General features: G+C 34.2%; 1 protein-coding gene across 1 annotated transcript; it reads right to left on the bottom strand.

Annotated features, from left to right (window-relative positions):
• Positions 1-18,978: 18,978 nt before the first annotated feature.
• Positions 18,979-21,766, bottom strand: LOC120071875 (Core-2/I-branching beta-1,6-N-acetylglucosaminyltransferase family protein). Its single transcript, XM_039024283.2, has 2 exons — positions 20,319-21,766; positions 18,979-19,462 (listed from the first exon to the last, which is right to left on the bottom strand). Exon 1 carries the CDS (start codon positions 21,417-21,419, stop codon positions 20,331-20,333), a length of 1,089 nt encoding a protein of 362 aa, XP_038880211.1. The 5' UTR covers positions 21,420-21,766; the 3' UTR covers positions 18,979-19,462; positions 20,319-20,330.
• Between the last annotated feature and the right edge of the window lie 4,126 nt (positions 21,767-25,892).

Here is a 25,892-nt window from a genome sequence, read left to right as displayed (position 1 = left end):
TTGCAAAATTTGAAAAACTATTGCTATATTTTGTAACTATAGGATTTTTATTTTTTATTTTTTTGCAAGTGCTCATGAAAATAATAAGGAAAAATATGTTTCATAACATAAAATAATTTTGTTTTTATTGAAACTTTTAAACAAGTTAAAATTTTATTATTTATATTTACTTATATCACAGATATTTTGATTATAAAATTGTGGTTAGTTTTAGGGTATATGTTATATATATACACACACATGTAGAACAATTTTATCTTGAACAAAAATTATAAAACAAAAACAGAAAAAATATTAGAAAGATAGGGGAGCCAGATAATACTGTCCTCCGAACCAACCTCAACCTTAATTAGATGAACCTGCGTGGACTAGTCAACCCACTCCCTAGAATTGGAAGGTCAATCCCAAGTCCCATAAAACAAAATAAAATTCTAAATTTGGTTATCTCTATTATTTAATTAAAGTTAGTTAGAGGTGATTTGTCACCACTAGTTTTTTTTTAAGACATCAAAGCAACAAAGCACAAGCAAACACAGGGCAAACAAACCAAAACAAAGCCCACAAGAAGACCAGAACAAAACCAACACATAAAAATAAAGTCACAAACCACCAGGGAGAAAGCCAGAGAAAAGAACCCAAAACCCTACAAACTAGGGACAACAGCAAAACAAAGAACAACGTAAAGATCAAAAAGAAAAAAACATCTGTAAACACACTAGATAAGACCAAAAAGGTCAACCAGCCAGGAAGCAGCATGATCACGAACCGTAGAGATCATAAGGTGAACCAGAGCTGACACCGACCTTGGTCGACCTCCATGCAGCCGCCGATTACGCTCCTGCCAGATGTAGTATATGGAAGCACATCAGAAAACACGAAAAAACTTACTATGCACCCCCTTACCCGACCCTACTCGGCACAACCAACTCAGCTCTACATCCCAACCCACCACCCGATGTGACGACCCCAACTGACGCAACACCCCAGACCACACCTCTCTCTCAAACCCACACTCAAAAAATAAATGATCCCGACTCTACACCTCTCTCACACAGAAGACCCCCCCTCCCCCCTCTGACAACACTCCCCAACTCCTCAACCAATCCTGCGTACCCAACCTGTCCCTCACAGTTAACCACGCACAGAAGGAGTGATGCGGAATACCGCTCCCCGCTCACAAAATACTAGCCTAAGCCACCCTAGGACGATGAGGACGTAAATTCTCCCACGCACTAGCGATAGAAAATCGACCACTAGCATCCGGTACCCAAACCTAATAACCCTCCCCCTTCACCCTAAGCCCTACTACTTAAAAAAAAAAATCCCAGATCTCAAGTAGTTCCAAAGACACTGTGGGCCACCTTCAACCTCCCTCACCATCCATGGACTCTGACAACTGCACCTCCAAACTACTTCTTGCATCGTAAACCACCGTAAACTCGTATGAATCCAAAATCGCACCTCTCGACAGCCAAGGATCCTACCAAACAAAACAAGACCGACCATCGTCGACCATCAAATGAACCAGATGCTTGAATCTATCTCTACTACGCAAGATAGCTCTCAAGCATCAAGACCTCCCAACCTCACTCCGAATAGCCCACAAAGACTGCCCACGCAAAACATATGCCTCCACCTATGCCACTCATAATGATAAAAAATTTCTAATAAAATAAAGAAAAATTGTGTGAATATCATATAGAAAAATTTGTCACCACTAGTTTGAAGAGAGGCTAAGAAATCATTGAATGTAAATAGGTCACCTTTATGAAAAATAATGGAACTTACTTTTGTGTGAACAAAGTGCTTTCCTTTATTAAAAATAGTGGAATGGACTTTTTTTTATCCTTTCTTTGTTTCCCTAACATGTTGCTAAGAAGGGAAAAAAAGATATACTAAGTGTAATGCAGTATTGAGAGGAATGTCTTAATCAACCTAGAATATTATGATTTTTGTTGTGGGACCCAATATTTATTAGGATTATGGAATTTTGGTAAATACTAGAAAACGTAATTAATAAGACCCTACTTTTTATACTATCATTGATTCATTACGTTTTTACATGTGACAGAAAGAAAAAGAAAGAAAATGGAAACTGTGATGGACTGTGATAGACTTCTATGGCTCAGTGATAGAAGTCTATTGCGGTCTATCACTGATACATAATGACATTTACAATATTTATAAATAAATTGATTCATTTTCCTTTATTTGAAAACGACCAAAAAGACCATCTTTTTGTATTTTTTTTCCTCACATTCATTGCTAACTTTGGTGTCTTTTCAAGTTTCTTTGGAGCTTTGGCATGCACGCTTGTTTTTTTGTCCCCACTAGGCCACTTTGAGCAAATTTCCTTAGATGTGAATCCTTATCGTTAAGGTCTTCCTACTTCTATATATGTGTTTACATTTTTAACTTCAATTTCTTCCTTTATCCACTCTTAACCATCCTTACTCTAAGTTTTTCCTTTCACACTTTTCACCTTTATAACTACACACACTAATACATGAAATATCAATAAAATGATACCACCATATTTTACTTCGAATAATGACTAATTGATGTCTTATATATTTTACTATTGATATACCTAAAATATCATAAAAAAAATAAATGATATTGATTGATAATGTTTGTTATACTACAACTAATATACTTGAAATATCTAGATATAAAATGAAACACACATAATCTATTTCAAAAGAAATTATTGATTGATGTTTGATTTACTATTGAATGTACTTGAAATATCAATCAAATGATACACTATTTATTTCAAATAATGACTGGTTTATATCGTATTCACTGTTGATATACTTGAAACATCATTAAAAGAGAATATTGATTGTTATGTGATATATTGCTGATACATTCTAAATATCCATAAAATTATTCAGTCAATTTTACTCCAGATATTGCTGATACATTTTGCTTCAAGTTATTATTGATTAATGTCCGATATTTCAAAAATTCATAAAATGATAAACTTGTATTTTACATATTAACATACGTCCTACAAAATAGGTACAAAATATCAAGTATATCTATACTATAAAAAAAATTCGAAAACAATGGGTTCAAGTGCCATTGTATTTTCGATAGAACATTCCATGGCCATGGGGTGACAAAAAAGAGGTGTGCTTCGAAATTGTTGGATTCCCATAAACCCTAATTTGGGTAGTGTACGTTTGTAAGTAGTGAGAAGATAATATTGTAAGGAATAAGGCGGTTGAGGAGAAACGCTTGCAAATGCAACATTGTTTTATGTTTGTTAAAAGGATAAAATTGAAATAAAAGATTTTACCATATCCACAAATAACAAAATTTCAAAGACACAATTGCAATTTCTCTAAGAAAAAAACTTAGGTGCTCCCTTGTATGTACCTATCTTGGTATATCCCAAGTATAGTTCAATAAAATACTGTCATGTGACAGTTTTATTTTTTTTAAAAAATTAATTTTTTCTAATTTCGTTTTTTTCGTAAAGAAGTGGGGAGTGTCATAATCGCTATTTCGGAAGCTTCTCTTAGCGATTGTGCGGCACTTGTTCTCGCTCACGAACAAGTCAGCCAACTTGAATACGGACTGCCGGTGGCACACCGAGTGCCTCTCGCAACCTCCACCCCCATTTTAGGGAAAACGGTTTTAGAAAACGGGTTTGGAGAAAAGGTTTTCGTAAGCAGTTTTTGTGAGTGTGAATAAAGAAAGAAAGATTGTAGTAGGCTAGAAAGCAATAAGCAACAACAACAGCTTTATAGAATACTACTCCGGGTATGGGAAAGTGATGATTAGTCTTATCCCCATATAGTGCATTCTGAACAAAAAGCCAACTGGCACCCTTGCATATGTAAAAGGGCGAGTGGTCACTTACAATGAAAATGTAAAGAAAGCAAGCTAACTAAGCTAATACAATACATGATATGAAAGTATGCTAGAAGGGGGTTGGATCGGGCATACGGCCATGGGTAACAGGCCCTAGACAAGCATGACCGTGACATTCTCCCCCACTTAATTGGTTGACGTCCCCGTCAACCGACCTTGTTCAAAATCTGCGATGGCTAGAGCTGCATTCTTCAAATCTTCGGCCCGCTCCCAACTGATCTCTTCGTCGGGGAGATCCTTCCATTTCACTAAGAACTCTGTCAATTCTCATCTGGGTCTTCCAATATGTCGCGTACGTTTATTCAGGATTTGTGCAACTTCTTTCTCAGCGGAATTCTTCATCGTGACCGGTAGACGTCTTAGCATGTTTCGTTGTTCATCCTCGGGATCGGGATGATAGGGCTTCAGGATACTTACATGAATGACAGGATGAATCTTCATCCATGAGGGTAACTGAACCTTATATGAGGTTCTCCCGACCTTCTCAATTACCTCCACTAGACCTTCATATTTCCTTATTAGCCATTGGTCTCTCTGGCCTCGGAAACGAAACTGTTCCGGTCGTAGCTTAATCAGGACCTTGTCCCCAGCTTGAAACTCGAGGGCCCTCCGCTTCTTACCAGCCCACTTCTTCATCCTTCTTGATGCTCTTTCTAGGTAGGCGCGAGCTATCTCAGAGGTTTTGCTCCACTCTTTAGTGAAGTTATATGCCTGAGGACTTTTGCCTGCATAAGGGTGGTCCACCAAGTGTGGCATAAGTGGCTATCTACCGCACACCACTTCGAAGGGTGTTTTTCCTGTCGCGGAACTCTGCTGGCTATTGAAGCTGAACTGAGCCACATCTAACAACTGGACCCAGTTCTTCTGCCTAGCGTCGATAAAGTGACGCAGATATTCCTCGAGCATACTGTTGAAGTGTTCTGTCTGGCCGTCAGTTTGGGGATGATAGCTAGAGGAGATATTCAGTGTTGACCTCAATATTTTGAACAATTCTATCCAAAATGTCCCAGTGAATCTTTCGTCCCGATCGCTAACAATGCTCATGGGAACGCCCCATAATTTCACGATGTGTTTGAAGAACAGCTGGGCAGTCATCACGACTGTGCACATCTTCGGCATCGGGATGAAAGTGGCATATTTTGAGAACCGGTCGATGATAACAAGGATCGATTCGAACTCTCCCACCTTGGGAAAATGGGTGATGAAGTCGAGAGACACGCTCTCCCATGGTCTAGAGGGCACAGGTAGGGGTTCCAGCAGATCCGCTAATTTTGCCCTTTCGACCTTGTTTTGTTGGCATACAAGGCAAGTCTTGGTAAATTGCATGACGTCGTCTCGAAGGCTTGGCCAGTAGTAGCCTTGTTTCAGGAGGGCATAAGTCCTCTGCCAACAATTATGTCCTGCCCACGGTGTGTCGTGACACTCCTTCATCAGCGACCTTCGTAACTCTCCGGATCTGGGGATGTAGGAGTGATTTCTCTTGGTGTATAGTAGATCGTCTTCCACCCAAAACTGGCATGTCTTCCCCTCTTTGGCCAACTGTATGATGGCCTGTGCCGCTGTGTCATTTGTCAAGTGAGTTTTGACAGTTTCTCGTACTGTTGCACTCAACATACTTGCTTGTAGGTGGGCGAACATGCACAGGGCCGCATGTTTGCTCTTTCGACTAAGAGCATCGGCCGCTTTGTTACTTTTCCCCGGTCTATGTTCGAATTGGAAATCGAACTCTGCTAGACACTCTTGCCACGTGCCTGTTTCGACGACAACTTCGGTTGGTTGAAGAAGTGGCAAATGAAGTTGTTGTCGGTCTTGACCACGAACTTGGCCCCCAAGAGATACTGTCTCCAGGCCCTCAAGCAGTGAACTACTGCTAACATCTCTTTCTCGGAGGCGGCATACCTCCGTTCAGCATCATTTAGTTTCCTACTCTCATACGCGATGGGGTGTCCGTCTTAGAGGAGGACACCGCCCAATGCGAAGTCAGAAGCATCAATCTCTACTTCAAATGGCTTGGTCACGTCGGCAATTCCGAGGACCGGCCCCTCAATCATCACTTTCTTCAAGCCCTCAAAGGCGGCTTGACATTCAGGAGTCCAACTCCATTGGCTATCTTTCTTCAGCAGTTCGGTTAATGGCCCTATTCTTCTTGAGAATCCTTCTACGAACCGCCTATAGTAGTTGGCTAGTCCGAGGAAGGATCGTAGTTCGGTCATGGATGATGGTACCCTCCAGTCTTTGATCGCGGCCACCTTGCCCTCTTCCATACCAATCCGACCACACTCAATCACGTGGCCGAGGAAATTTATGCGCTCTTGGGCAAAGGAGCACTTCTCTCTCTTTACATACAATTGATTTTTCCTCAGTTTTTCGAAGACTAGTTGGAGGTGATGTCGATGGTCCTCCAGCGAGGCACTATAGACCACAATGTCATCGAGATACACTACGACGAATTTATCGAGGTACCCGTGAAATACTTGGTTCATTAAGGTACAGAAAGTTTCTAGAGCATTGGTGAGGCCAAAGGGCATCACGAGGAATTCGAAGGCATCTTGTGACACAAGTCGTCTTAGGTTCGTCTTCTTTAACAATTCGGACCTGATAATATCCTGACCATAGGTCCAGCTTCGAGAAATACTTAGCGCCGTGAAGCCGATCAAATAAGTCAGTAATGATAGGAAGGGGATATTTGTTGCGAACTGTGAGCTTGTTCAAGGCTCGATAGTCGATGCACAACCGGAGGTTCCCATACTTCTTCTTCTGAAATAGTACTGGGGCTCCGTAAGGGGCCTTTGCCGGTCTGATAAATCCTGCATCTAACAATTCGTCTAACTGTTTTCGGAGTTCGGCCAATTCTGCGGGGCTATCCGATATGCATTCTTGGCGAGCGGCTTTGCCCCTGGTAACAACTCAATCTCATGGTCAATCCCCCTTCGTGGGGGTAAGGACTTGGGCAAACTTTTAGGCATGACATCTCGATACTCTTCCAAGAAAAATAGAACGTCTTGGGGGATCTCCTCTTCGGTGGTTTCAATTGATTCTATCGGGATGGCCATGAATGTGGGTTCGTCGTGGGCCAGGCCTCTCTTCAATTGGAGGGCTGAGATCATTCTCACCCCATTTGGCTGCTTGATACTGGCTTGAACTATGGGGGGTGTAGATCCGGTAATGACTAGACATTTGACGAGGGGCATTGGTATAACTTTATGTTCAAGAAGGAACTCCATCCCCAATACCACGTCAAAATCATCCACTTGACAATCAAGAAGTCAACGAGGCTCTTCCAATCTCCTAACTTCACCGAAGTTCTCTTCGCTATCCCTGTAATTGGTAGGGCTGCAAAATTCACAGCTTTCATCTTCCCTGCATCTCTTTCCCAGGTCAAGTTTAGGCGGCGGGCTTCCGTTTCAGTCATGAAGTTATGGGTGGCCCCAGAGTCGACCATAGTGCTCTTGGCCAATCTTTGGTTGACCCAAGCGTCCACATACATGAGTCCTCTCTCTAGTGGCTCCGTCGCCTTTCCCATTTTCTTCTGGAGCGCAGATAAGAATTTCAATGCCCCCATCCTGGGATTCTCAATTTCTGCAGCTGGCTCGATTACTGTCTCCTCTAGTTCAGCCTTGTCTTCGGAGCTAGAGGCTAATGTGGCTTGAAAAGCATTGAACGCGGTCCGATTTGGACATTCGCCCGCCCTGTGTGGCCCTCTACATATGAAACAAGGCAGGGGGCGATTGTAATTGTTATGCTATTGTGGCGGCCCCCGCCAGTTGTTTCCTGATCTCGGTTGGGATGGTTTACGGTCTTCTCCTGTGTTCTTGTCTCTTCCCTCAGGTCTGGGAGGACTGGAACGACTATTTATGTTTCCCCCATTTGAGAAAGTTGACTGCTTCCTCATATCTTGCGAGTCAGTGCTAAGGTCGTATAGCTGTTCAGCTGCCGCATAGGCAGAGGGGAGATCCTGTACTCTCTGTTCATATAATTTTGATTTCGCCCACGGTTTCAGCCCTTCGACAAAGCAAAAGACCTTGTCTTTCTCTGACATATCTCGTATATCCAACATGAGTCCTGCAAAATGTTTTACGTAGTCCCTGATGTTATCTTTTTGCTTCAGCTCTCGGAGTTTTAGTCGAGCCAAGATCTCGACATTTTCAGGGAAGAACTACGAGCGAAGTTCTTGTTTCAATCTATCCCAAGTATCAATAGTGCATCGTCCTTCCTGTATGTCTGTAAATCGTGATCTCCACCATAGTTTTGCATCTTCAGCCAGATGCATCGTTGCTAGTGTGACTTTCGACTCTTCAGTCACCGTGTTTGTCGCCTTGAAGTATTGCTCAAGGTCGAAGATAAAGTTTTCCAAGGCTTTTTCTTCCCGCACCCCACAGAAGGGTTTCGATTCTGGGATCTTTATTCTGCTTACTGCCATTGCTCCCCCAGATGGGGTTTGGTTCCCTACCGCTTGGATGGTGAGATTCACCCTTACGCTCACATCCGCTATCTCGGCTCTGACGACGTCAAGGGCCGACCGAAAGTCTTCAGACAAATCAGTTACCATATGAAGTATTGCTTTTTGGGAGCCGTCCAACTCTTCGACGCGCTTCTCTATGTGGGCAACAGAGCCCGATGAGCTATCGCCACGTTCAAAGCTGCCGGACCGTGCTGTTTTGATCTTGAGGGTCTCTACCCTCATCATCAATTCTCTGACGGGTAATCCATCTAGGCGGCCCACTACTGCATCAATTCCATCGGCTTTCTCAGCAACTTCTTATAGTCGAGTCTCTAGGAAATGGATATTATCCGGGACCTCTCTCAGGTAGAGCATTTGCTCTTCCATCTCTACCAACCTATCCACATGGGACTTGTTCAGGTTCTTCGTCGCCGACATGATCACTGATCTTTCCCTCTGTGAGCCGATTTGGCTCTAATACCAACTGTCACAATCGCTCTTTCGGAAGCTTCTCTTAGTGATTGTGCGGCACTTGTTCCCACTCACGAACAAGTCAGCCAACTCGAATACGGACTACCGGTGGCACACCGAGTGCCTCTCGCAACCTCCACCCCCGTTTTAAGGAAAACGGTTTTAGAAACGGGTTTGGAGAAAAGGTTTTCGTAAGTAGTTTTTGTGAGTGTGAATAAAGAAAGAAAGATTGTAGTAGGCTAGAAAGCAATAAGCAACAACAACAGCTTTATAGAATACTACTCCGGGTATGGGGAAGTGATGATTAGTCTTATCCCCATATAGTGCATTCTGAACAAAAAGCCAATTGGCACCCTTGCATATGTAAAAGGGCGAGTGGTCACTTACAATGAAAATTAAAGAAAGCAAGCTAACTAAGCTAATACAATATATGATATGAAAGTATGCTAGAAGGGGGTTGGATCGGGCATGTGGCCATGGGCAACAGGTCCTGAACAAGCATGACCGTGACAGGGAGCATACGAGTTGTTGCACCTAATCATTGGTCTTTCTTTAATTTGTTTTGCCATCTATTACAACTTTTTAAGAAAAATATATTCTTGACATGTAGAAACAAGGTTGTACGGTAAAAGAAGGTGATAACCTAACTAGTACCAAATATTTCTCGAAAAACACTACTACAAAAACAGTGTTTCTTGACGTTTTTTAAAGGTCAAAAATCACTTTTTAAAACTCGACATATCGCTACTTAAATCAGACATGAAATCCTTACAATAATTAATAATGTCCATACATAGCATCGACGAAGCTTACAAGCTCACAATTAAATCATCACTTTTAAAGCAAGTAAACAAATTAGGAAAATCAGAAAACCCACACCTCACAAATATTCTATGAAAATATCAGAAAATCCATAAATAAGGTGCCCAAAGAATCTCAAAAGCAACGTTCCATGGAAACTCCATTTCTTATGCCAATATCTTATCTTACATGCCAAAAACAAGTAAAACTCGTGCAAATTGGCCAAAACTGAAGCCTAATTGCCAAACCCTTCACACTTTGACCTAAACATCGTGAGGAGAATTATAGACTAAATGATATACTTAGATTTAATATTTTTTTAGTTGATAATTTAGATTAGTTAAACTTAATTAGTTATTTTCATATTCATTATATGGTTATAAATAGCCAATTAAGGATTGTAATGAGAAGTTTTTTAATATCCATTCAATATAGAACATTATTCTTGGAGCGTCTTCTCTCAATTAGGGATGGATTTCCCTTGTTTAGCTATGTACTTGATTTGAATACTTTTTCGCTACATCACATCGTGGGCGAGACGGAACGCCATCCTAAAAATCCCTAGCACTGCATTGTTGTTCTTAAAAATTAGGATATCACCGTGACATTGTGTTACCATTTTTAAGTGTTATATGCGAGCTTCGTAGGCATTGCAATGCTTCCTAAGTAGAGGCAATATGATCTTTTCACATCTTTGGAGTTTCGGTTGCTCAATTAAAATTCCAAAAGCTTGGAATTAACCCTAAATCACCCTTAGCACTATGGAATGCACACTATGCTCGAGATTTAAGTTACAATAGCCTACAAAATAAAGAATAATAAGCAAATATTACAATTATACTCTAACTAGCAATGAGAGAAGACTTGTAATGTGATGAGACAGGCTATCCATCAACTATTCAACATTCAAATTAGATTAACAAAAACGACTCAGGCTATCCATTAACTATTCAACATTCAAATTAGATTAACAAAAACGACTCACTTGACTATGAAGCCTTTGCCTGTAAAGTCCCATTAGAGAATAAAGGGTGTGTTTAATTGAAAATATAAGTCATTTTGAAAGAAATTGGAGTGTTTAGTAACTACCAAAATAGTTTTTTAAGTGTATTTTAATTTGTTTTTATCAAAAGAACTCATTTTTATTTAAACAATCCAAATGGGCCCTAAGAAGCTTAATTAACTTAACTATATTTAGGATGTGGTTTGTTTATCTTAAGATACAAGTATCAAGTTTGTTAACTGATAGTGTTTAGGGATGGTGTTGGACCAAAGGACATAAACGACATTACAAGAAGACAAGGATGACGAAACTAAAAAGACAACAAAGTTTGAGCCGAAAGTGACAAGCTAGGGCAAAAATGGGCTCAGGAAAGGAAGATAGCTTAGGTCTTGGCCCAATACGAGTATGTGGCCAAGCCAGACACTAGTAAAATATCGTAGAGTGCCCTTCATATAAGCTAGCTCAAAGGAGGAAAAGATGATCCTAATGTAACTCTGAAACCCTGAGAGATAGACCTAGGTCATGAAAGTTCCATTGGAAGTAAATAATTCATGAAAGTTCGAAGTAAAACTATTATATGTTACTAAAACTCTAAGCTTGTTGCACCTATATACTTAGATAGCCTAATTGACTGCAAGTTGAATAAGCTAGGACCCTCTTTATATTATCTTGTAATATTTCCGTGGTTGCCACAAGGAATGACGTCGTAGCTCCTACAGAAGTAATAATGATCAAAGTCGTTGGTGGATATTCAAATAAAGGAGAGCACCTTTCTATCATGAAAACGCCAACTGTTACCATAGTAGTTGCATGAATCGAAGCGGATACTAGAGTGGGACCCTCTCTAGTATCGGGTGACAAAGTATGTGATCCTATCTATGCAAATTTCCCAACAACACCATTAAGAAGTAAAATACAAATAAGAGTTATGGCATTAAATCTCATATTGCAAGAAATCCAAGAATTTCTAGGGGCACTAGCACAAACAAAAATGGTAGAAAAGTCTATTTTTTGAAAGAGAGAGTAAAACAACCCGAAATCCCAGGAGCTAATCCAAAATCACCTACTTGATTGATAGACATAGCTTTTATAGTTGCTTTATCTGGCTGAAGTTGCGTAAAGTATCAGAGTCCTTGTGACAAGCATCTCACAAGTGTGTAGATTTTTCTATCATGTAGGTCCCGTTTTTTTTCTGAATTACAAATTTACGATTGTTGACACATGACAGTCAGAGAAATTTTCCCACGTTTGAATTTTAGCATCAACATTCATCGTAAAACAATACTATACAAACTCAAGTATACGAAACTCACCTTTTATACCATATAGTAATCATTGCATGTTACAATTAAATTGCAAACCAAATACATGTTACACAAACTCAAGTTTTTATCGTTACATATTCCTTTGTACAATTTAGATAATACAAATTCTCTTCCTAGAAGAATTTGACAATATAATTATTATATATCTATTTATTTGTTCAGTTCAAACATTTGACGTGAAATCTTTATACTGCAACAAAAATTCTACCTTAGTTAAAAAATAGAATAATCATTCATAAATAAGTAAGACAAATATCTTCATTAATGCAAAATATATAATATCATATAATAAGCTTCGTAACCATTATCATAAATTAAAATTTTTAACCCCTTGGCGGAAAATATATGTATTTAACTAGTAAAATCCTGAAATTTAAATGCTTTAGGACCTTTTTGAAAATTTTATAAAATTATCTGCACATTTATTATTATTCTTATTATTATTTTTGTTATTTATATTATTGTGGTCAATGCGACAGCTCCACTTTGGTATTTTATTTTTTTGCTTTAAATACATTGCCTCTTGTACTTGGTCAATTAATTCGGCTGTTTCTTCAAATAATGTGATGTGTAATACAACTTCAATGGGGTGTCCTTATATTAAAAAACTCACTCTCCTTATTACACGGATCTTCCAAATTCAACATGTCTTTTTAAATCTAAATTATAAAAAATATTTATAAATTTTGAATTTTGTTCCAAAAATATCTTTGAAATTTCAAAAATTTTGATAATTTTTTTAAACAAAGTATTTTTAAAAAGTTTCTTATCATTAGTTTTGGTTGAATACCTTTGAAACTTCAATTTTCATTAAACCCTTGAACTCTTAAAAATGTTTTAAGGATTTCATTGTCTTTAGTATGTCGACGAAAAACGTTAGTAAAGTCATCTCAAAATATCATAAATTTTAAATATTTGAATTAATACCCTAAATCTTATAAGGGATAAAATAAAATTTTCTTACTGTTAATTAGTATATGGGTGGAATCTGTGTATCTACACTTCATAAACCAGTTCATTACTTTTTTTTTTTTTTCCTTTTTTTTTATCTCTTCTTTGATACTTCTTATTCCTCTTCTTTTATTTCTAATCTCTAAAACTAATGGCAAGGTCATTAAAGGTAATGAAGTGCAGATAAATCGTTTTCTTTTATATACTAACATAAGAATATTTTTAATTTTTTTAATGTTAAGGGTATTAATAATGCAATTTTTGAAAATTTAATAACATTTATAAAATGAGATACTTAATGGTTTTTTGTCGTAAACTAATGATATGAGATTTTTTTTTAACATGGTTTTGAAAGACTATTAATAAAATTTTTGAAACAAAGTATTAATTGTTTTCATTATAAAAAAAATAACAGCAAATGTATTTTTGAACTATGTTTCAAAATTTAAAGGTATTAACGAAATTTTTTAAAGTTTATTGAGTATTTCAAAAACAATGTGGAAAATTTAGTCATACTTCCTATAATTTTGGCTTTTTTTACCCTCTTATGATTGAGCCTCCACATTATGGATTTGACAAATATATTATTATTATCTAATTAATTTAGTTCAATGTTACATTAAACATGTTCTTAAGCTTCGATTTAAGTTTTTGACTTTCAAATATTTCGTATTAGTTTCCAAATTTTATATAAAAAGTTGTTTTTGTTTCTATAAATTTTAAAAACATGGTTTTTTTAATGAAAATATTATTATTAATTTGCCAAGTCATAGCAAAATTGACTTGAAACTATGATGATTATTAGCTTTAATATTTAATTTGGAATACGAAAGACTAAATTTAAACCTTTGTAAATATATGAACTAAAATTGAAATTATCAAAATCCAAGAACAAAAATGATATTATATTAACCTAATATTTTTTTTTGTTATGGTTGAACAAAACCTATGCATATTTTGAAAGTTGAAACTCAAACTACTACATATGGTTTCAATTAAAACTTGTCGATGTTGATACATATTAGAAAATTTTCGGAAATAATCTTTGAATATTTTCAAAATTAGCACCCTTTTAGAAAATTCGTTGAAATAGTTTTTCTCAGTCGATCTTCAAGATTTGAATAAAAAATTAACTTTTTCATATTATCCATTGTGGGCTTCTTCGGTGAAATCTCATGAAGATTACATTGATATTCTTACTAATTGTTTCAAGATATTATGTAATATTTATTGATCTTATACCAAATCTTATATCTTTTTCAAATTTTCTCTAAATTTCGTTATCTTTACCAAATCTTATATCAAATCTTGCGTAGTTTTTCAAATATTTTGCCCAATTTTATTTCACAATTATCTGAATTTACAAATTTTCAAATGGATTTAGCAATTATCCAAATGGATCTCATGTGAGTGCACTATCATGGTTAAATGTTGGGAAAGATCAAATTTTGCAATCAATTAAGTAAGATATGAGAAATAAATAGAATTTCAGTGCTAATCTGAGCAAGATTTCACCAAGAAAGCCTAGATATAGATTTCACCATGAAAACCCAAAACATTCAATAGGATAAAAAAGTGAATTTTTTTTATTTAAATCTCGATATGGTCGATCTTGATCGAGATGGACCGAGAAAAACTATTTCAACGAATTTTCTAAAAGGGTGTTAGTTTTAAAAGATGTCAATTTTTGGGGCTAGTTCTAATAATTTCCTATACATATCTAGATAAATAAACAAGAAATGTGGTAAAGTCAATAAATTATTAGAGGGCAAAATAATTTATTTTACACATGTACTAAGTAGTTATTACTACTTCAAAGTTCTTATCCAAAAATATCTTTAAAATTGAATTCAAATACTTTAAATCAAGTTCAGATTACAAAAAGAGAGTACAAAAGGTCTAAATTATTTTAACCACCTAAGACTCATCATAACAGATGTCATTTCTTGCTCAAAAATGTTCGAGTTAGTTTGATATCAATCTGAAGCTACAAACATAAAAGTTCTAAAAGATTAAAAGTCATTAAAAATGAGATTAAGTTCAACTCGAATGAGTATGTCCTGAATATTAAGAGATCTATGGTTCACTCTTTTTTTAGGAATATGATATTACAAACTTGTCTTCGACAATTATTAAGAACAACCTCATTATAACGACACCTGTTAGTGGTTTTGTCGCTATTGTTTTTATTAAATAAGTCAGTAAATAAATTAGTCCAATGAATGATTGGGTTAGTTTTTATGCAAAGTTCAAAAACTAAAATATAGTGTTTGGAGGTTAAAGGGATAAAAATAGAATAAACATGAAAGTTAAGGGTGTTTCATTTGTGATTTGAAAACATACATTTAAAAACAAAGGATTAAGTGAAAAACTAGATGGTATTTCATGACTGTTTATTAATGTGTTTTGTACCAAATTTCAAAATTAAATCTTAATTTAAACTATTGTTTAAAATTTGTTTGATATTATATTTCTAAACTCTAAAAATAGTTCTAATTACTATTATTTTCAAATATCATACAATTTATAATATATTATGTTATAAATATTTTAATTTTTAAAAAATAAAATGAGTTTGTAGCATGAACTATTACATTTATCAAAATTCTAATTTTTTTCTAATATAAAATCTAAGCCTCACTACCCTCTTAGAGCGTTACAAGGAATTTTTTGCCGGCTCCATATGGATTCAGCTTAATAGATTCCGTTAACAATCTTGATATTTAAGATTCAAAATCTAAATACGCTAAAAATATCCAAACGTTGTGTTTCTAAAATGAATTTATTTGATTTAGTAAATCTGAAAGCATAAGACATAATCAAAATTGCATATCAGACATGTTCAACACCAAAACATTATTCAAACATTAAAAAAAAATTTTAAAAAAAACTGTTACAACATTTTTTTTTTTTATGTAAATCCTTTTTCTATAAGAGACGGAGGTGGGAATAAAATAAGAAGATGAAAGATATTAAAAGAAAATAGGGTAATTGATTTAGGTTTGGGAAGATGGAAAGAAATTAAAGATAAGCAAAGAATAAGACAAATGATATATTATAAAATGGGAATTGTTGATTTGGGTTTGTTGGGATGGAGGGAGATCAAGATAAACATAAAACAGGCTATGATATATTAAAATAATAATAATAATAAAGATTATTGGGTTTTTATTCGTTAAGATCAAACATTAAAATATTGATGTTGATATCGATATCGAGATTTCAATTTTACGGATATATCGATAAAATATTGATATCAACGAATATTTCTATAATTCACCAAATTTTCAAAATTTATTTAGATTAATAATTAAGTTTTTTACTCCAAAATTAAGGTATGGATATTGTTATTAGTAGTCATATTCATATTAGACAAAATAAAAGATATTTTTATGTCTAACTATATCGATATCGATATCGGAGATATTCATAGATATTTAATATCGATATCCAATCCTTCAATTTACGGATGTATCAATATATTAACAGATATTTTCATCCTTAGATAGGATGGAGTGAGATTGAAGGTAAACATAGAACAAGACAATGATATGTTCTTAAAATAGTGTTTAATGATTTAGATTTGTTAGGGTAAGTATAGAACAAACAAGAAAATCATTTAAATTTTAATTGTTCTTCACGTGGGAGAATAACACCAAATGGAGTTTATATTTAACAATAAAATTAAGGGGGAATATCTATTTCATTATCTTAAAACTTAGATAATTTATTTGGGGATCTTACTATAAAGGAAATTTAGTTCATGTTTATTAGTAACATGTAAGAAGCTTACATGTTTGGGCTAAAATAATTGGCAGTCTACAAAAAACCTAGCAAATTGAATTCAAGATTTAAGATCATGTGGGTCAATGATTCTATTTGCTTATCTTTGGTCAAAAAACCTAGCAGGACGTTTCTGGACATTAACGATTTAGTTATCTTTCATCTTCTAATGTATATAAATTACAATCAGTTTGAACGGAAGAAAAGATCGGGACAAATGCTATATTTTTGCCAAAATCTAAAGATAACATTTAGATCCTCCTCAAAAAATCTCATAAGCTACTTAAAACCTAACTCAAATCTCATAAGCTACTAAAAACTTGACTCAAGTCGAGACTAGATAGTAGGAGGATTAACAGTTTTAGGAAGCACCTCAAAGAGACACCAAAAGCCAGCTATTGAGATGAGAGAGTCAAGCCACTTAAATATCACATTGGTCATCCCATTCTAACTTATGTGAGCTACCTTTGTCCCATATCGATTAGAATGGGATGACCAATGTGGGACAAAGGTAGTCTATATTACCTTGATTTCTAACACACATGAATATTCTCCTCAAATTTCTCATAAGCTACTTAAAACTCGACTCTCGACCCAAGACTAGTTAGTAGGAGGAGAAACAGATGAATGCTCCTCTTGGTTCTGAAGTTTTCCTTTATCTCATTCATCAGTGAAAAAAAAGAAAGATGAAGCCTCTTCAAAAGTTCTCATGAGCTACTAAAAGTCAACTTGAGTCGAGACTAGTTAGCAGGAGGATTTGATGTAATCACTGTTCTTGTATTTACATTTTATGCATGTACTTACTATTAACCCTGATGTACTTACTGTTTAACTTGGTTGGGACTGGCTTACCAGGTTGCCAATTGAGAACCTGAGGCTTCATAAAAGCTTACCTTTGTATACATTAATCAGACTATGGGTAATAAAACATCGACAGTATTTTCCATAACTTCTTTTTGCACGAAACAAATAACTAGCATTAATGACAGTTCAACTAAAAATTCACTAACTAATGATGGTTCAACTAATTTACCCACCATGACCCAAAATAATGGTTCAACTTCCAATAATCTACAGACACTGTAGACATTTAAACAATAGATAAAATTAAAAAGTAATAATCATTTGGTAGCAGCAGCAGAATTTGGAAGGTAAATCTTCAATTCAGAATTCGACTTTATTTAGCAGTGAATTCTAAAGCCATAGAGAACACAATGTGTTTGGTGGAATCAAATTTCAGAGATGTATCCTGTTCTTGTCAACAAAATAGATCTAAAAGAAAGTCCCATGCAGTTAAGATCAAACTCAAGGAGTCAGAAACAAGAACATATCAGCTACACTATCCATCAAACTTACGATCCAACTAGACCACAAAGATTAAGGTTCTGAAAGAATATTGTTCAAGATTTCAAAACTAATTGAGTGCAAGATTTCCAGAAGAGTTCTCTTTCTACTCACTCATATTATTATTAAGAATTCACCCTACTCATGATTCAAATAACAGAGAATGCAGTCTTCCTCAAATCATCAAGATTCGTGAAAATTAGTGTTCTTAAGCATTCAGAAAACCATCCCAAGCAGGTCTTAAATTATTTGAAACTTTTATTGTTACTTTATGACTGTAATCCTGCATTCTCCATGGACCATATGATGTACTCAACTTGGTGATTCAGCTTAGACTGGGCATCAAGGAAAGACATTTAGTTGCAAACAAAAGGAAGAAAATAAAAAACATTAGCTAAGCAAATCAACACAGAAATTATTCTAAGGCCATCAGACCAGTGACTTCTCAATTGAAGCCTTTGCCTGTTAGTCCCAATATAATTATAGGATAGTTGGTCTCATGAATTACATTTGTGTAAGTCATGATTAAGACGCTTAACTATATCCAGGATGTGGTTTGTTTATCTCAAAATACAAGTTTCAAGTTTTTTAAATGTTAATCGTACTAGACAAACATTGTTATATAAACTCAAGTCAAAGAAACTCACCTTTTATACAAAATAGTAATACCTATATATCAAACTATATACATGTTACATAAACTCAAATTTCTATAACCTATTCCTCCGTACAATTCAGATTATACAAACTTTGGCTTTCCGAACTCTAAACTTATTAAAACAGCGAGTGAAGCATTTTCCTTGTAGCTCCATCCTCATAAAAACATTAGGGAAAAGGAAAAGAAAAAAAAAAAAAAAAAAAGAAAAAAAAAGCTAAAAATCACAATGATTAAGAAGAGTAAAGAAAAACTAAGCACCTGTTTCAAGCGCAAAAAGAGGCCAAAAACGAAAGAGCATAGAATCATGACAACCTTCATATTTTCCAGTAACCAATAATCCATTCTATTCTTCAATTCCTTCCATGATATTACATATTTACAAGAAAAAAAAAAAAAAAACCATAGAAATGACAGGAGAATGATTCTATTTTTTTGTTTCAGTTCTTCTGCCAGTATTTCTATTGTTACATTATCAAAATACAGGGAACAAAAAGTGGAAGAAATTAAAATTAAAATACAACTTTCGACAAGAGTACCTTGCATTCTGCTTCACTTGTATCTCTTTCCCGAACTATTCTTTTCCCTTTAAAAAAAAAATTTGTTTTGTCCAAAGCTTTTTCTGGACGGGCAATTCTGCAGTCTGGATGAAAGTGGGCTTACAGGCTGTGGGCACTTTGGCGCCTCTTCATAACCGTATTCCCACACAAAACTTTTTCTTTTTCTTCTTCCTTAGCAAGAAGTAAGGCTACACAGCACTGTCCTGACACCTTTTTTTTCCTTTTTTTTTTTTTTTTGTCTTTAACCTGTAATAATGCATAAACACAGGACGTAAGGTACTGTTCACTAGTTAGCCAAAAGAGTACAAAATCTACTCTAAATTGGACTTGTGGATTATTTTGATTTCTTCCTAACCAAAAGAAGAAGGTAAGAATTTTCAGATAAATTATACAAATCAAGATGGCTAAAAACACATTGCTCATGTTCTTCGAGTCTCAAGGCTTATTAGGATTGACGAGAGAAAACTATTTTTCAAAAAATTCATTTTTATTTAAACCCTTTTGATGAAAAGGGTTAAAATACACTTTAAAAGTGTTCCAAATGTTATTTTGAGTGGTTCTCATACATTTGAATTTTTTCTAAAATGACTTATTTTCATAATTAAACACTTAAAAATTAAACCAAACACACCCTAAATCTCTTTGAATTGAATAGCATCCAGAACTTCAATTATCCAAAGGACTACAATGGTCCTTCTAGTATGGAAATGCAGGTCAATTTTGAAACACGACCCAACAAACTTTCCTTTCTTTCTCTATTGAAAGGAAGGGGAAAAAACCTGAACAAAGAGACCCTATGAAGCTTCATTGTTACCAAGGAAGAGGCAAAACATAATCAACTTGAATTCCCAATAGCTATTCGAAATCAGTTGGACAATGGCCACCAAAATTTCCCAATGGTTATGAGGGTCTCTCTGCTATTACCTAAAAAATAGACAAGAAATCTCCATTCTTCTCAACCCATTCACAAATCTCGACCAACTATGTTAACTCATCAGCAAAGACACAAACTCACAACTAGAATTCTAAAACCAAAGGGAACAAGGAAGAATGCAGGCTACAAATCAAGTAAACAAGCAAATTCTTAACACAACCAACTTACCAGTAACAGATTTCAGTCCCGGAAAATCACAGACTTAGCTATAGCCATCAGAGGTCTCAAGCAATCCGGAGTGAATTTCCGGGCAAACAAATAAGACTCTGAATAATTCGATTTCCGGAGCTGGTAAATAAGCTTAGGAGAAACCTCTGAACTTTGATAAGTATAAGGATGCCCATTAGCAGTTCCAGTCCAATTAACCCGAGTAAGTGTGTATTGGGTACAACCACTCAGATCCCTCATTGAAAGAAGAGTTGGAAAATAATGTTCTTCAGGGTAACAATCCTCAGAACTTTGGCAAGGAATCTTAAATTTCCTCCACAACGTCCGATCATTAACAACCACCAACGCGTGTTTTCTAGTCAACACAAAGAACTGAGATCCAACTCGAAATTTCTCAAAAGGAACCTCGGGCATCATGGTGAATCGACCCCTAGCATTATACCTCTGCCATAGATGTCGTTCTTTGGAAACAATCTCAATAAAACTCTTGAATCGAATCCGCACACCCAAATGAGTCAACTCAGAGGGAGTGGAGGTAGAATCAAAAGTAGTGGAAGAAAACAAAGAGTTATAAACATAAGAAAACGAATGAAGAGGGATACAAAACTGAGACAATAAAGCGAAATACGCATTAGCAGGATCATCAATCATGGCGGTGGCGATAAGGCGGCGCGTGGCAGAGATGAGAGTAGGAGACCCACGATAAGTCCGTTTGGCAACAATAAAACGACCCAGAAAAGGGCCGCCAGGGCGTGTAATGTTGATGGAAGGATCAGCATGAACATAAACATTGTAAAGATCTGAGGAATTGGGGAAGAAACGAATCCAAAGAGGAGCAAAATGGAGGTCAGAATTAGTGAGAAAGAGGAAAGCAATCTTCAATTTAGGGTTGTTGGTGGAAGAAAGATGGGAAAACGTAGATGGGTTGTTGGGATTAGATCCAGCGGTGGCGCGATTGAAGAGAAAGAGATCGTCGTGGTCGTCCGGTGGAGGGATTGGAATGGATTGAGGGCGTGAAGGGATGAAATGAGGGGCGAGAAGGAAGAGGATAGGAAGAGAAAGGAGGAGGGAGAAGGAAAGAACAAAGGGGGTAGAGAACATGGAGGGAACTGGGGTTACAAGTCTCAAGGAGGGAAAGTGGGAGGAATTGAAGGAAAATCTGGAGAAAGATGGAGTTCCAGAATGGGAAAAATGGTGATTATGGTCTGGAATTGTGACAGAAAGTGGAGAAGAAGAAGAAGAAGAAGAAGAAATGGAGAATTTGGGTTTCTGGGAAAGCCTTGATTCATGAAACTCAGCCACTGTGAGCTGTGGAAACAGAAAATGGAGAAACAGAAACAGAGAGAAACAGAGAGAAAACGATATCGATGGCGAGAGAAGACTGAAATTGGGGGAGGAAGAAAGGAAGGAAGGAGAAGAACCCCAAGCTTGACTCTCAGAACCTTCTGTGAACTAACGGCGTCTTCATGTTTCTTTTCTTTTTTTAATTAAAAAATAAATTATTAAAAATTAAAATATTATTTTGAAGTCTGTGTTCATGTTTGTCCAATTTTAGTATATTTAATTTTAATCAATCTTAATTTAATACATTGAGGTTTATTTTACTACTAAATAATAAATAATAATTTTTGTGGAAGAAAATACTTAAAATAATTATTTTAAATGATAAAACTGCTAAAAATATTTATAAATAATAACAAAATATAACAGTTTATTTGCAATAAACCACGATAGATTATTATCTCTGTCTATCATGACATAGATAGATTCACATAGTAGTCTTTCGCGGTCTATTTTAGATAAACGATGATATTTTACTATTATGTGTTACACATTTTAGTTATTTTTTTATATTTTAAAATAGCCTTAATGTGAATATGTTTACTGAATTTATAATAAAAATATTAATAGATAATAAAATATTTTTTAAAAATCAACGATAAACTAATCATGGGACTAAATGTAAAATTTATTGAAGATATAAGGACTAGAATTAAAAAAAATTCAAAATATAAAAATCAAAATGATATTTTAACCTAAAAAATTATCCCTAAACTTTATCATTTTGTTTTTAAAATATCATTGTTTTTTTAAAAATGTTACAATATTAACTTTTGGTATTTATGAACAGCTCAAATGATATAATTTCAAATGTTGTAATAGTAAGTAGTATAATGTATTTGGTAATTTTATACTCATATTTTGAGGAGAGTGAAGTATTTAGGTTAAGATACCATTTTAGTCTCTTAATTTAAAATTTGTTCTATTTACTATCTGTATTTTCAAGTTATCAAATTTAATTTTCACATTTTTAATAAAAGCTTAAGATTCTTCTCTATTTAATGTTAATTTTTTTTTTTTATAAATCTCCATTAGGTTTTTTTCTCAAAAATTTGAAAATATATTCACATTATGTCATTTATTAAATGAAAACTCTTTTATTGAATTTGAAAAAAAAAATATCTTTAAACCAGTGTGATATGATGACTTATTTTATGATTTATTGAAACTACAAACACTACATTTGAACATCTGAAATAGGAACTAATATAAAACGAGTGCTAAATATCATATCAAAATAGTATTTTTTTTTTTCTTCAATGGTGTTTTTTAAGATAAGATGAGAGGCTTCATGTAGTTCGATTATTACATGCATAATGAAAAGATAAAACATTCGATCTTAGAGAACGTAAGTCAAATTCTTATATCACTCTAAGCATAATTTAGTAGATAAAACATCAATCACTAACTCAACCGTAGATGATTCGATTTTCTACCTATATAATTGTTGAACTAAAAACAATCCATTTTAGCACAATTTAAATATATTGCAAAAATCTTAGGTAAACAAGATATTGTGAAAATAGGGAAAAAAAAAAAAGATGATACATATGATGTCAATTAATAAAGTTAATTAATATACAAATCAACTAGTGATATACCAAAGATAGAGTTGATAGATTAGTTAATTATATAATAAGAATAGAGTTAGATCAATAACTATTTACCATTATTTAACTTAGCTTTTTTTAATAAACCATTATATCAGTTAGACAAATATGTTTTAAAAAAATCGTATATTTTCAATTAAAAAAGATTTTTTTTTATTATTATTATTATTTTCAACCGTTAAAAGTAACGGCGTGGGGAGGGGATTTGGAGCGTGATTACACTGGAACGGGCAGTGGGAGAGAGCTGCCCGGCTGCCCAAGGAGAAAAAAGGGCAGGGTTTCGCGGGGGTTTTGCAAAAAAACAGTTGTACGGTCGAGACTATTTCTATTTATATATTTAATTTATTTTTGGTAATATTATTATATAATATTTTATAATTTAATATTCTTTGTGCCTACCTATCTTTACAACAGCGAGTTCATTTTTTATTTTCCTAATTTTATTCAGTTAAATTTAATGCTTCAATCCATGTGAAATTCTGACTTTGAGGGAAAATTAAAAAAACAAATTAATGTTCAGGCTTAACTCTTTTTTCCTTTTTTGTTTTTTTTTTTTTAATAACAGATCTAGCTCTTTTTTTTAATTATGAAAAATATCAATTTGTACTTCAAAATTTGATGGTTGTATCAAATAATACCCTTAAACTAATAATTATATAAATTTAAATCCTAAACGTTCAAAAATATGTCAAGTTTTACCATTCTTCAAATTACATTTAACAGATATCGTGTGAAACTTATAATTTGTATCATCTAAATTCCTAAAATTTCATAAATGAATCATTTTAAATCATGTATCAATAGTCGCACATGTGTAAACTTCTTCAAGTGTCAAATTTATAAAATGAACCATTAGAGTCGATATATGAATTATTCTCAAATGAAATTTTAGTTGAACACCTAAATTGATTCATTTATGAAATTTAGAGTGTAAATTGATATACTTAAAATAGGTTTATTTTAATTATAAGATTCAAAGCTCAATTTTGCTGAATAATTAACTGTTTTTTGAAAACATTTTCTAAGAATAAAAATTGAAAAAAATTGTTTTAAATGATAAAACTACTAAAAAAATTTTAAATATTACAAAATATCACAATCCATCCGTGTCTATCAATGATATTGCAAAATGTCACAGTTTATTAATGTTTATAAGTGAAAGTAGTACTACAATCATACTATCATCTATCACTGATAGACAATAACTTTTTGCTATATTTATAAATATTTTGATTCATTTTACTATATTTGAAAATAACACAAAATATAAGTATTAAATAACTTCCTAAATTTCATCAAGAAATTTGTGCGGAAGATTTGAAAGTTACTTGCCCTTATATAGGAAAAAACACACACTTGACCCTTATGTTGAGTGTTGGTACCAATTTAGTCTTTTATCTTTGAGAGAGGTTCAACTTAGTTTCTAATGCATTAATGTATTTTTCAATTATATATTGTTTGGCAATGAATGTTGAAATCCACATATAAGACATGTTTTAAGAGTGAATTTGAAGTAGGGTTCAAAATTAATTTTTAATCATTTAAAATTAATTAAATTTTTTATTTAACATTTTTAAATGCAATTTTCATACTGTCAAGGTTGATTTTGAACCATTGGAAACATCTTTTGAAGTGATTTTAAAAATAATAAAAGTTATTTTAACTATTTTAAAATCACTCTTAGAACATATCAATTAAAGAAAATCCTTGTCAATAGGAAAATGGGATGTTTGGGAATTGCTTATTCTCAGCAAAGTGTTGAAATTGTGAAACAAACATGGGTTTTGGATGTATGTGTCAATTTCCATCTAGAAAAACCTCAAACTAAACGACTCCTTATGTAGGATAAAATTTATAATTTTTTTTTCTTTTTTCTTTTAGGCTGCTTAAGTCTTCTTCAATTTTTGCTAATTCATTAGGGTGTTCAACTATGTTTGATATGAGGGTATGAGTTGCTATGAGATGGGTTATCAAGCTTTTGGGGGCACAATTTTGTATGTCACCGATATTTTATGTTCATGTCCACTAATTAGGTAATAGGGCAGTAGATCCTCATCACCATTGATGTCCCCATTGTCACTCTAGCCACCACCTCTAGTTGTTAATCCCACCCACCATCTTTGGTGACTTTTGTCGATGACTAACTCCGACCACCACTGCTAATGGCCAACTCTGGCCATCATTGTTGGTGGCCACCTCCACCAACTCCGATGACCATTATTTTAAATTATTAGTTCATATTATTTTATAGTCATTCTTTATACTAATTTAACATGAATAAAACACCTTTACAATATAACAAACCAAACAAATTTGTACATAAAAAAGAAAGAGTTACCAAACATACGAGTATTTTTATAAAAAGTATTTCAATAAAAAATGACCTTTTAACAAATATTTTTTTTTCTAAGTTAATTCAAACAAAAGCTTTTATCATCACAAAAAGATAAGTATGAATCGAAGTTTGAGAGGTGGAAGAAAGTTGTTGAACATATATATCAGACAGAGGATTAGATGGAGGTTTATGTTTTTTTTTTTTTTTTTTTTTTTTATGTGTAAGTGGACTTAGTCATTTTTTTTTTGTTGAACATATATATACAAAGAAAGAGGCCATTTGTTACAT

This window comes from Benincasa hispida, chromosome 2 (genome assembly GCF_027475165.1).
Source record: "Benincasa hispida cultivar pf3 chromosome 2, pf3_genome.v1.1, whole genome shotgun sequence".
Lineage (NCBI taxonomy): Eukaryota > Viridiplantae > Streptophyta > Magnoliopsida > Cucurbitales > Cucurbitaceae > Benincasa > Benincasa hispida.
The sequence above is the reverse complement of the archived record's forward strand: the minus strand, read 5'-3'. Positions and strand labels throughout refer to the sequence as shown.